This window comes from Lycorma delicatula, chromosome 8 (genome assembly GCF_047948215.1).
Source record: "Lycorma delicatula isolate Av1 chromosome 8, ASM4794821v1, whole genome shotgun sequence".
NCBI lineage: Eukaryota > Metazoa > Arthropoda > Insecta > Hemiptera > Fulgoridae > Lycorma > Lycorma delicatula.
The window spans coordinates 24,728,551-24,741,703 of NC_134462.1; the positions used below are offsets into that span (position 1 = coordinate 24,728,551).

The 13,153-nt window shown below is 27.8% G+C and overlaps 1 protein-coding gene across 1 annotated transcript in view; it reads right to left on the reverse strand.

Moving 5' to 3' along the window:
• The window catches only part of Pxn (Peroxidasin), a 247,756-nt gene that overhangs the window by 13,179 nt on the left and 221,424 nt on the right, over positions 1-13,153 (reverse strand). Inside the window, exons 17-21 of the mRNA XM_075373983.1 lie at positions 12,451-12,727; positions 10,459-10,579; positions 7,797-7,997; positions 5,104-5,439; positions 3,091-3,436 (exon numbers count right to left, since the gene is read on the reverse strand). Coding sequence (XP_075230098.1) covers positions 3,091-3,436; positions 5,104-5,439; positions 7,797-7,997; positions 10,459-10,579; positions 12,451-12,727 — 1,281 coding nt within the window. The remainder of the gene's footprint in view (positions 1-3,090; positions 3,437-5,103; positions 5,440-7,796; positions 7,998-10,458; positions 10,580-12,450; positions 12,728-13,153) is intronic.

The following is a 13,153-nucleotide window of genomic DNA, read 5'->3' on the forward strand; positions in this document are numbered from 1 at the left end:
TACATGAAGTATTTTATTTAATTTTGCAGAATGCAGTTGATTATAAACCTAATTAAGAGATAAATTTAACTAAGACTCAACTAAATTTAATTTAATTCAACTAAGAGATAAATTTATTAAATTCTGGTACAACTAGACTTGTACTTATCAAATTCATGGTTCTGTAAAAAAAAAAAATATTTTAAATACTACATTGGCTCTTAGTGATGTCAGAAATATTGTTTATACTGAACAAACAGTTCTAACAACACTAATACAGTCAGTACATATATAATTTCAGTCAATAAAGGAATAGAAAAATGGTTGTGAAGCAAAGAAAATTGTTTATTAAAATGGGAACATCTCCTGTAAACCAAACAGACATGCTTTATATATGAGGAATCAGAGCAGAATTCTATTGCTCTTTGTGTAAATTGGTATGAAGTGACTATTCTTTTATAATAAAAAGCTGAGATTACTAGCAGTATTAATGGAAATTAAAATTACATTGCCATCTATTCTTTTGTTAATAACTGTGTCTCTATTTGCTGATAATTGAAATTATGTATATTCTACATTAGTGTTGTTAAGGCTTAATAGTGTTGTTAAGGTTAATATCATGTGTTCTTTTATAATACTGTGCACTGTGCCAATAAATACATTATAGTTGTATAATTGTTTTTTCTTCCTCCTTTCACATAGTTGTTGAGTTGTGATTGCATCAATTATTTAACATTGCTATTTGCCAACAACACACTTTGCCAGGAATCTGTATGGTTTTGGAGACATGTTCACAAAAAAGAAAAAAATGCAAATTGACCCAAAACAATTAAAACTTCAAAACTGAATTTTTGGACATCCCTTTTCTTCATACCAGATCACATTTTGGATTATTGTGTGAACTAGCTTACACCTGTGTTTGCAAAAATCTGATTTGGGCTACAAACTTGATGTTTTGGTACCATTGGGAAACCAGCTCACACTTAATGGTGCTTGCAAAAATCTAATTTTGGCTTTCTATGTCACCCTTCAAAAAAAGTTACAACAAGAAAACCTTGAAAGCATACCCAAAAACGCAGGATATTGTCTCTAACTCTGGTACCTGTGAACCGATCTGCTTGAAAATCAATAGGATTCTGTTTTTATTAGGTTTACATTATCTTATCAAGTTTCATCAAAATTAATCAAAAATTTCACCCAGTAAAACGAAAATCAAAAAAGCTAAAAACGTACCCAAAAACCGAATTTTTGATTCTAGCTCTAGTTCCTGTGAACTCATTCACTTGATAATTCTAGCTGAGAGTAAAAAGGATTTAGAAGAAACAATGAACGGCATAGATGAAGTCCTACGCAAGAACTATCGCATGAAAATAAACAAGAACAAAACAAAAGTAATGAAATGTAGTAGAAATAACAAAGATGGACCACTGAATGTGAAAATAAGAGGAGAAAAGATTATGGAGGTAGAAGAATTTTGTTATTTGGGAAGTAGAATTACTAAAGATGGACGAAGCAGGAGCGATATAAAATGCCGAATAGCACAAGCGAAACGAGCCTTCAGTAAAAAATATAATTTGTTTACATCAAAAATTAATTTAAATATCAGGAAAAGATTTTTGAAAGTGTATGTTTGGAGTGTCGTTTTATATGGAAGTGAAACTTGGACAATCGGAGTATCTGAGAAGAAAAGGTTAGAAGCTTTTGAAATGTGGTGCTATAGGAGAATGTTAAAAATCAGATGGGTGGATAAAGTGACAAATGAAGAGGTATTGCGGCAAATAGATGAAGAAAGAAGCATTTGGAAAAATATAGTTAAAAGAAGAGACAGACTTATAGGCCACATACTAAGGCATCCTGGAATAGTCGCTTTAATATCGGAAGGACAGGTAGAAGGAAAAAATTGTGTAGGCAGGCCACGTTTGGAATATGTAAAACAAATTGTTAGGGATGTAGGATGTAGTGGACTACATCCTAAATGAAACGACTAGCACTAGATAGGGATCTTGGAGAGCTGCATCAAACCAGTCAAATGACTGAAGACAAAAAAAAAATAACATTTTAATAAGTAGCTTGAAATCGAAGTTGTAGAAATGTTTCAGTCACTTTGTGACTTATTTCATTATAAGATTTTTATAATGTAAAATTTTTAAAACTGTCTCCAATATAAATATATAAACATCAAATTAAATTTAACTCCTGAAAAATATTTAATAATGGAAAACTCATATAAATGAGTGTTCACTTCAATAAAATTTAAAAATTGTACAATTAAATTGCACTGTAACAAAAAGTGAACTTATTTGAATGCGTTCATGAGACCTCACTCCTTGTCAGATGTTCATGGAACAATAAAACTGAGGATTGTAATGTTTGGGCATAAGAAGGATCCCCTTTAGCTGTGGATCTGATATAGCAGCTAATTTAATGATATTCAACAGTAAAAATTTAATTCAATGCATCAAACCAGTCAAATGACTGAAGACAAAAAAAAAAAAAAGATTCACTTGAAAATCAATAGAGGTCTATTCCAATAGGTTTACATCACTTTACCAAGTTGTGTCCAGTAGAATGGATGAAAAAATCTTATATGTACATACAAAATGCATATGTATAAAAACATTGCAGAATCGTGTTCAGGAGACTTCAAAACATAAAGAAACATTGGTTCCTCCTTGGAAAATCTGACTGAGCGTAGTAGTGATTTCTATGAATTCTTTTAAAATTTGCTAAAAATTGAGTGTTTTAATATATAATTCCTACAGATTTTCTTCAAATTAGTAAAAACTCTCAAGGATAACGGAGAAATAAAGTTATTCATGATAAAAACTAAGATTTTACTCATTTGTCCCCTTCATATTGTCTATCCAGAAGTTGGATTCAGACAATATGAACTTGCAATCGACATTTTTAGAAAACTGATAGCAATGTTATGACTCTAGATACAATTTTTATTATTGCTTCAACAAGTCAGTCTTACTAAATCTTAAGTATCATATCTATGAGAATAAAAAACCGATATGATAAAAAAAAATATGCTGATATAATATTAAAGCTTTGAAAATTTGAGAATTTAATATTTAGATGTTTTAAGTAAATTATATATATATATACCTGGGTGACCATAAAGTTGTTTTAATTGATCCCTCACAGCTTTGTTTGATATTTCACTTGATAACTCATCAAAAGTTTCAGCAACAGTCAAATTACAAAACCTTCTCCAATCATTATATCCAGGAATAGCATGATCTCTTGATCTCTGTATATTCATTGAAGCTAAATCTAAAGAAACAGCATGTGCTACAGTAAATAAATGTTCTGTCAGTTGCTTATTTAAGTTTTCATGAGGCAATTTTCTTTTTGCTGCTGTCATAAATAATCCTCTCATTAAGGGATCAACTCCACCTTCTTCAACAACTCTCCACGGTGAGAAGAATGCTTTACCAAGAGTTAAGTCACCCTGTAAAGCACAAAATTACATTAATTATATAAATAAATTAATTTCATAGTTACATTAGTTAAAATCAAACATTTTATTTTATTTATTTTCTGCTGCCAATAGCAGAAAATAAATGAAAAGATGATATCAGTTGAGGAGCATTTTTATCCAATGCCCAGACTAATAGATTGCAAAGAATTATGCTGTACTAATAATAAATACCAAATTATTATATTTAATAATAAATATATAGATTAAACTGAATGTTAAAAAAAATGTATTAATTCATACTAATATGAATGGAAGACATACTCATTCTTAATATATTTCATCTGATACACTTTACAGAGCAAAAAATACTTTATTACTTTAATACTGTATAAATACTTTATATGTTTCATCTGAACACTTTACACAGCTTCAGTCTACACACTACTGTTGGTGCAGAAATGATATAGAATTACGTTTAAAGCGTTATAAAAAACAAAATATTCATCCAATTTCAAAACAAGTCAGATCAGAATTTACATAATTTTATCCTTGTTTGATGATGTTGATCTTTTATTTTTGACTAATTTTTTAAGGTATTTTTGCGATTCATTTTTGAGTCTTCTATAGAGTAGCTTGATTTTGATTATTTGCCATTAAAGAATTACTGCACTAATTCTGTTTAAATTTTTATGTCAGGTAGCCTGTTCTATTAACTTCTATCACTTAAATTTCAGGTTGATCTCTTATTTATGAGTCAGCGTTTAATCTGCAAAACCATTTTATCTTTATAACTATATAGTATAAAAACACAGATCCACAAATCACATATGCTACATGATTTGGTCTTTATTTGAAATTGATTAATATGATAATTTATAAAAGTTATCGCTAATCTTAATTTAATTTTGGAAATTTTTATTTCCTATTCAGATAACTAGGGAAAATGAGGGATGAATTGGTTCCTGTTATTTTGCTCACTGAATCGAATATGTTGCTATTTATCAGCATTCAAAAGCACAATGAAATATAGATTATATATAGCAGTACAACTGGAACTTGGCTTCGTTCAGTACAGGGACAGCCTATATAATAAACATCAATACTCTTAGATAAAGCAATTAATACAGAAAAACTAAACAAATGCCAATATCTAAAAAAAAGAAACCAAAAATTAAGAAAACCAGAAATTAAGAAAAGATTGTTTTTTCAACAAATGATAATTTAATGTTTTATAATTAAATTAGTACTGAGTATACTCAAGTCACTTTACAAGTGTCATAACCAGAAGAAAGACTATGACACATACTGTACATGAAAAAATGTTCTGCTTTTTGTAGAAATCAATGAATTACACATAGCATATCTTGATTCGATAAGGGAAATAATATAATCAATTTTTCCGACACATATTGTACTCAAATTTCCAGTAGAAATCACACACAATACTGAAAGAATATTTAAATATTTCAGATATGTATTCCTGATTTTAGATCATCATAATAAAATATAACAATTAAGAAAATTTAAATATTTACTACAATATAAACTTATGTAAAAACGAGTGAAAAGTCAGTGAAATAGATATAATACTTATAGAATATTTACCGGAAATCTTTATTATGAAACCATCTAAGTTACAGTCAAAATTATTTGTTTACAAATTATTTTATACAAATTTAATTAAATAAAACAATTACCTGTGGGATAGTATTTAATTCTTCATCGAGTCTCCGCAATACTGGATTGATAAGTGAATGACCAAATCTTAAAGCAGCTGTTGCGAATACATTTGATATAGCTGGATTAACATTAGGATCATAACCTTCGTAATCGCCCAGCATATTCATACCTTTAGGACCAAGTACATGAGGTAACCAAAGTTTATAAGTAATATGCTGCATTTCAGCACCGACTATTTTACGTGCTTCATGAAACAATGTATGCCCATCCCAATGTGGATTAATGTCTCGTAATGCAGTAGCAATTTTATTATGTTCACGCAACCAGATAGTGTGCATTGCTATTAGTCCAACCTGAAATAAAGTTAAAAAGAGTGTTAATTTATTAAAATCACAGTGAGCATTTCCAATGTGTGAGATGTGATATTTCCCAAAAGTGTGATATTGCTCATGTCTATCTGGTCACACTTTGTTTACAATTATACTTTTTAAAAAACAAAACATAATATTAAGACAAACATTTTTGTCTTGATTTCCTATTAATTTCTTTTGTAGGTTATAGAGTTTTCATAGAGTATAATTTTTTATTAAATTTAATACTGTCATGCACATCAACAAACAAAAGAATCTTTGACAAAATTATTGTCATTATACAGCAACTACGTACACTTATAAATAAACAAATCTTTTATTCTGATAGGTACGTAATAATACATTATGTAGAACACATGAGGAATGTTATGCTACTCCATGTTTAAAAAAGGAATTGCCCCAGCATTGGCAGAGATGGAAAAAGGGACCATGATTAAACTTTGACCATCACAATTCAAAAGGCGTTGATGAAAATTATTTGAGCACATATTTATCTCTATATTAAGCAGGATGCAGAGAATTCAAGGATTTAAAAAAAACAGTCTGTTAGTATTATTTAAAAATTCATCAAACAAGGAAGTATTGCTGAAAAATCATGATCAATACTCCACTATTAGATACTGATGGGCATAAATACAAAAATGTTGGTGTTAAAGTAGATACCAGTTGGTTTTGTTTAATAATAACAATAATTCCCTGGATAAAACCAATGCCATTTTCAACAATTGAACAACGAAACAATGGAGAAGTTCTACCATCCACATCACTTTGGCTTGTTGACAGTCAACAAGCCAAAGTACTCAGAAAAGATAAAGGGAAGCCGGCTTGAAAAGATAAAGGGAAGATAAAGTGCTCATAGGCAGGAAGCCGACGGCTTCCCGCCTCATAGCCGTAACATCGGCAACTGGTCACTTGTTCGGATCTTTTCGGAGAAAAGATCCAGCCTCGCACCGAGGCGCACATCTTAAGTGTATCGGAGGTTCCGGAGCACAAAAGAGTAGTACAGGTGTAAGGTGTCTTAGGGTAAATCTAGGCAATAGAATTAAATAATGAAATAATTTCTATGAGCTTGTAGAAATTTGTTTAATGAAAATATGAGTTTTTAATATTTGTGTGAAATTGCAGCATTTGAAAGTTTTGAAAACATTTCAGTGGAAATGGTTTGTATGTTTCAAGTGTTTTTAAAAGTTTTTGAAATGTTTTTAGTGTGTTAGTTTCAAGCGATTTTAAGTGGCAAGGAACCTTTACATCCTTGTCATATTGTGTTGTTTTTTAGGGTTTTAATATCCCTTGACAAATCTATTTCTTGATGATCTGTTATGACAAGACTAGAAAGAAATATTTTCTTTTTTCCTTTTTTTTATGTGGAAATGAGCTAATGACTACAGCAGTTGATGGCCCTAAAATGATTCAATAATTTTCATCTAAAATCTAATTACATTTTCATTTATAATACAGAGTTAAATTTTAAATTTAGGCTCAAATCAATAGATACAAAGTTGAACCAACTTTAATTATTATTTATAAATCAATAGTTAATAACATTTTTTCGTTAATATTTAAACTCAAATATTGTGGGTGGATACTCTAGGGCAGACATCCAGGAATGCTATAAACATACATGTGGGAGAAATTAAAACAAACTATTATAAATGCAATGGTTTTCCAGTTCACGAGTAGAAAAAATTATAATAAAATACATTACCATTCACTTTTTATGTATTATTTAGTCACTACTTTAAAATTATTTCTTCTTCTTTAAGAGAAGTATCAGAAAAGAGTAATTTTTGTATTTTCAAATTTCTACACTAATAATTATTCTGTGTCATCAACTAAGGATCTTTTTAAAAAGATTAATTTTTGTAAATTTTGTGGTTTCAGATAATAATTAACATAGTAAGTAACTTATTATTTTTTGTCTTTCTTTCCTTTAACTAATAAAGCTTAACATTTTTGCATTTGATTAAGGTTGGCCTACTACCTAGAATTCGATTTGAAAATAAAACAATCCAAGTTTATGTAAATTGAGAATATACAAATTCACTAATTTCATGCAGAAAAAATTTCTAAAAGGTATCTTTATAATAAATAATTAAATCCAAAAATGTAAATAAATTAAAAAATCTAATTTAATTCTTCTTGAAACGATATACAGTTAAAATAATCAAATAAATGATATCTGGTTTTGAAATGTTTTTTTTGCATAATTATCTGCTTGTTCCAGATATTTGATGTCATCTTGTAGTATGCAGCCAAATGGGTGAAATCCATAATAATTAAACAAAAAAAATTAATATCTGTCTATTACTAAAAACTCCTTAAGCTTTATGCAAACCAACCTGTTCATTAACACGAATATCACCAGCCAAGAAACAACCAACATTACTTTCAGTAATGTCACGTCTACAGTCAACTTCCTGTGTTCCAGCGACTGGAAGAAGAGGTTTTCCTGTAGCAGATGTTATACCAGTTCTTAACAAACCAAAATCATTACTGAGTTCTCTTAAAAGTCTGGAACGATCTTCAGTAAATCCATAAACCTAAATTTTGATGTAAAAATAAATTGAATGTACTCATTAATTATTATAACAGATTTAGGTTGTTATAGAATGCCCATCCAATTTACTATCAGGAATCTAGGATTCTTTTAAATATCAAGTTTCTATATGTATACATAAATTATATATATGTATATATAAGATTTAAAAACTTGCACTTTCATATTTATTTCTAAAATAATTAGATCAAAAATTTAATTCATCATAGACTTACAATATATATATATATATATATATATATATATATAAAATGGATATGAATTGATTGATAAAGTATACAGTTTAAAAATGAGTAATAATAATAATACTAAATTGATATCTTATGATATAAAAAGTATGCATTCAAATATATCCATGGACGCTTATGACAAAGAATGCATTACCAAAGAATGCAAGGTAATATTTACTGATGATGAATCGATGGATTTGAAAAGTAATTTTCTTGTAATTAGTAAATTTAAAATGAGTTGCAATTAACTTATGGTAATTAATTATTACAACACTGGACAACATATTTAATACAATTTTATGTATGTATATATAATTTGTAATATATATATATAAACAGATTAAGAACAATTTTTGAAAGAGAAGAGCTTGTCACTTCAACAGAAAATTTTAATCGAGCACAAGTTTATAATTGATTCTTAAATTATTAAATAACTCATTTTTAAAATACTGAACTCTTCTTCCAAAGAATCTTTTGAAGCTAATTAGAAGCTCCTTCTTTAATGATGTTAAATACTAACAGAATATTACCAGTAAGGTGTTTGGAAGAAGAAGATGCAGTATTTCAAAAGCAAATTATTTAATAACATTTTGTAATTTTAATACTCACATTAAAACACTGTTCTATTATATTTATTTTAAGATATTTTGATTATTTCATCATCATACTTATCATATACATTCATAATTCATATCATTTATGATTCATGATACTTATCATATTCATCATACTTGATCATACTTATATTTTGTAATACTGTTCTTCAAATTTTAAACTAAACTGTAATTTAACATTATTAATTTTTTCATCATTATTATTATACTGACTGATCAAATTACATTTAAGATTGTTTTAATACAAGAAACTACTAAATATAAAAAAATAATTACAAAATATTTCCTAATTCATAGTGTAAATGAAACTTTTTGAGCACATATTTATATAAGTTGAATGAAATACAGAAAATTCAGGGTCATTTTTAAAAATTTTTTAATACCATTTAAAAATTTATTAGCAGAACATTTATTAAGGCATTTAAAATCAAAACAGTATGGTAATAATTTAGAAAATAACTTTATATCCTATTAACAAGATTCAATTTTTTAACATATCATGGAATAACATGGTTAGCTGTGAGTTAAACATTCAACTGCACAGTTTTCTTTCTGTACAGATATCATGTCATCTTGTCATGTTTTCTTTTTGTACACCTTGTCATTTGTACTTTTAGACAGCCTAAGTTATAAAAAGAAAGTACCTTCTTTTTACCTGTCATTCTGTATAAATCAAACTTTGGAAAGAAAATAAAAATGAAGCTTATTCTTTCTTAAATTATTACATTAGAACTTATTTTTTGAGCATCAATAAGAAATATGTGGTTTAAATCTTTAAAAAAAGATGTATATAAAGGTAATTTTATGGGACTCTTTCTTTGTTGGATTTACAATTAAAATGCTCTACAACATTAACAAAAATATTGAAATTAATATGTTATTGTAATATGGATTGTTATGTTTTATATGTATCATCATAAAATTACTTTTTTTATTTTTGTCTTCAGTCATTTGACTGGTTTGATGCAGCTCTCCAAGATCCCCTATCTAGTGCTAGTCGTTTCATTTCAGTATACCCTCTACATCCTACATCCCTAACAAAAAAATACATATTATAACATAAAATTACATGTTATTTAATTTATTATTTCAATAATGGTAAAATCCCTCAAAAGCAACAAATGTCAGGTATAATGGAATTTCATCTCCATTTTAATACATCTGATGATGAGGGAAATGACCTAAATTTTTTATGAGAATAAAAATAAAACTGCAGAAGAACATTTAATGCCATAATTTTGGAATTGTTTTTTGTCAATATGGAGTTTAAAATCATAAAATAAAAAAGTGCAGAAAGATTATGTTTTTCTGAATTTTTATAAAAAAAATTGAGGATAGTTTTCTTGTTTAAATGAATATTGAATAAAGTAATATAGAAAACAAATAACAGAAAAGTCTTTAATTTTTTTGTATAATTTTTTGCAGAATTTTTTTTCAAAACTAACAATTCGAATTTAATATTAGTCAAATTCGTATTTAATTAGTCAAATTTAATAAAATTAAATACAATTAAAAAAAATCATTCAGTAGCAATAAAAAAAAGTTACAATAATAGAAGAAACTTCTAAAATGATTTGTAAATCAAAATATTAAAACAAACCTGAGATCCATCAACAAAAGCAGTCAGCTGATTTATCTGTTCTCTTGGCTGAACAGAATCAAAAAATACTGAAGTCAGTCCTGAACCACAAATTGAACTACTTCTAATGAAATCCATACATCTGTAAATATATAAAATACTTTGAAATACTTAAAACGTAAAAAATAATTAAACAATTTGTCTAAATAATAAATAACATTTTTTGAATGTTTTAAATTCTATTTGGTACCATATTGTCTATTACAACCATTAACTATTCAGTTATATATAAATGATAGTTATATGTTATAATTGATAACTATCAATTATATTAACCATTCATCCATCCAATAGGAAATTGATGTTCTGTTTGAGATGCTGAGAAATCATCACGTAGAAAGGGATGTCATGTAACATTATTTTTTTAATCAATACAGCCAAAGTTAAATGAGTGATTTCTTTTTCCATCTGATGATGAGGAGATAGTATGATAAAAAATTACCTACCGTACCACTGCTACTGTCAAACATTTCAGGTAAAAAAAAAAAGGATTTTCTTCTCAAGTAATATTTTCGGGATATTGCATCTTCATCTCGATCAAATATCAATTAAAAAAAAAAAAAAAAAAAAAACAATTCAGAAAGTTAATCTTGAAGACTGATTCAAATTTATAATTTTTCTTGTAATTTACCTTGTACAAGACTATGTAATTACGAGGTTTGCTCCACGATTTTCTTTCAACTGGCTGTTGAAAGTAAACTGGTTGTCACAGCAAAAAAACAGCAAAGCTGGTACTTGGTACTAGTTGTTTTTTGGTGTTACATTGCAAATTATCTTTATATAAATCTGTTGAAAATATTAACAATACAGGAGAAATTTGACAATTCATTATGTCCAGGAGTGAAAATGACAAGTTTCTACGAGAATTTAGAAAATTTATGTACGAAGCAAAGAAAAAATAAATATTAATTTTTGGATACTGTAACTTTTAATTAAAATAACAAGTAACTTTTTACAAGAAAGAGCTTATTTAATTTATAAAAAAATTATATAGTTTAGTTTTAATTAATATTTTGTTTCTTTTCATAACTGTAAAATTACACACTTGCTGCAATGCAACTAGTTTAAAAGTTTTTGTCTCCTCAACTGTTCATAACTTTCAATACAATTTTTTCAATTTCGTTATAATGACTAGTCTGAAAATAGGTATTTTTTTATCAACTTTTTGGTTATTTACTTTCTTGTTTCTTTTCATTCAATTATTTCTTTGCCATTAAAAATCTCATTTGCTATACATGATTGGTCTATATTTAACCAGTCATTTATATCCCCCTGAACTGTTGTGTGTAAATTTTTACGTCATTATTTACATTACAGCATTATTTTCATTAGATCAACTTTAAAGCCTACCACTGCGAAGTGGTTGCATTTCTACCTTTTTTCCAGAGGGACTTTGGTTCAAATCCCAGTTATCTTGACATTATTCATGTGCTATAAAATTTCCTTATTATATTCCCAAACCAAAGATTTCAGCTGGTGAAACAATCATTTAAAAAACAATCTATTCCCACTTTGAAATAGGGTTTAATTAACATCATAATACTGAAAATCACTTCTTTAATACAGACTGTTACTGAAATTTTTATAGAACTGAATGATAAACATTCTTTTCAAAATGACAAATTATAGAACACAATGATCACTAAGTTTCTATTGTAAATGTACTTTTTGATAACGATTTATGTGATTCTTGCTGGCTGGGTGAAAGAAATACTTAATCTGTATCATGGAGCTGAGTTAATATATCATATCTCATAACACTGGATCCATTTAAAAAATTGCCATTTGGTTTCAAATGGATTAGAAGGAAATAAATAAATAATCACAAAATTTTTTTCAAAACAAAAAATCTTTTCAAGCAGTTTTTAAGAAAAAATTTTCTTTTCAAGCAGTTTTATTTTGTCCTAAGTTTTAAAGAACTTTGTTTTTGACAAAAGAACGTGAAAATATTACCTTCTATTTCTAATCCTTGGATCATTTTCTGGAATTTCCATAGGGAAACATGGAGCTGAATAATCACATGATTTCTTACAGTCAATACCTTCCCAGCTCTCAAGACTTGTAGATGGTATAGCATGATCTAAATCATGATCAAGAAACTGTCCCCATTGCATAACCATGTGTGTAATCTCTGTGTCTGGAGTAATATCATCTGTTGCTATCAACTGTGTAGAAACAAGGCGTGCAGGTGGCTTCTCAAATCCAAAGTATTTAAATCCTTTATTCCAACCTGTAACATAATAAAAAGTTTATCATTAAAATGATAAAACTTAACACTTTTTTAAAAACTATTTTCCTTATTTGTTAACAATTTTTAATTTATCCTTAAAAACAGACTTTGAGCATTTAAGTCCGGCCAGAAAAGGAATTATTTGAATAAGAAGTTTAAACTAGCATTTTCTGTCAAGTTTTTTCTCAGAGGAGACTTTAAATAAACACAGCTCTCCTGTCAACTCTGATGAACATAGTGGTGAAACTAAAATAAACAGGAAGTAGCAGGAAATCACTTATAAGAAGCTAACAACTAGTCTTGAACAGTAATTACCATTTTTTGCTTCAGATGTACTTGAGAACTCATTTTTTGACAGAAAAGTACTCTTCTAAGTATACAAAGTGTTCCAGGAGAAGTGTTGGCACTTTTGCCATCACTTTGAAG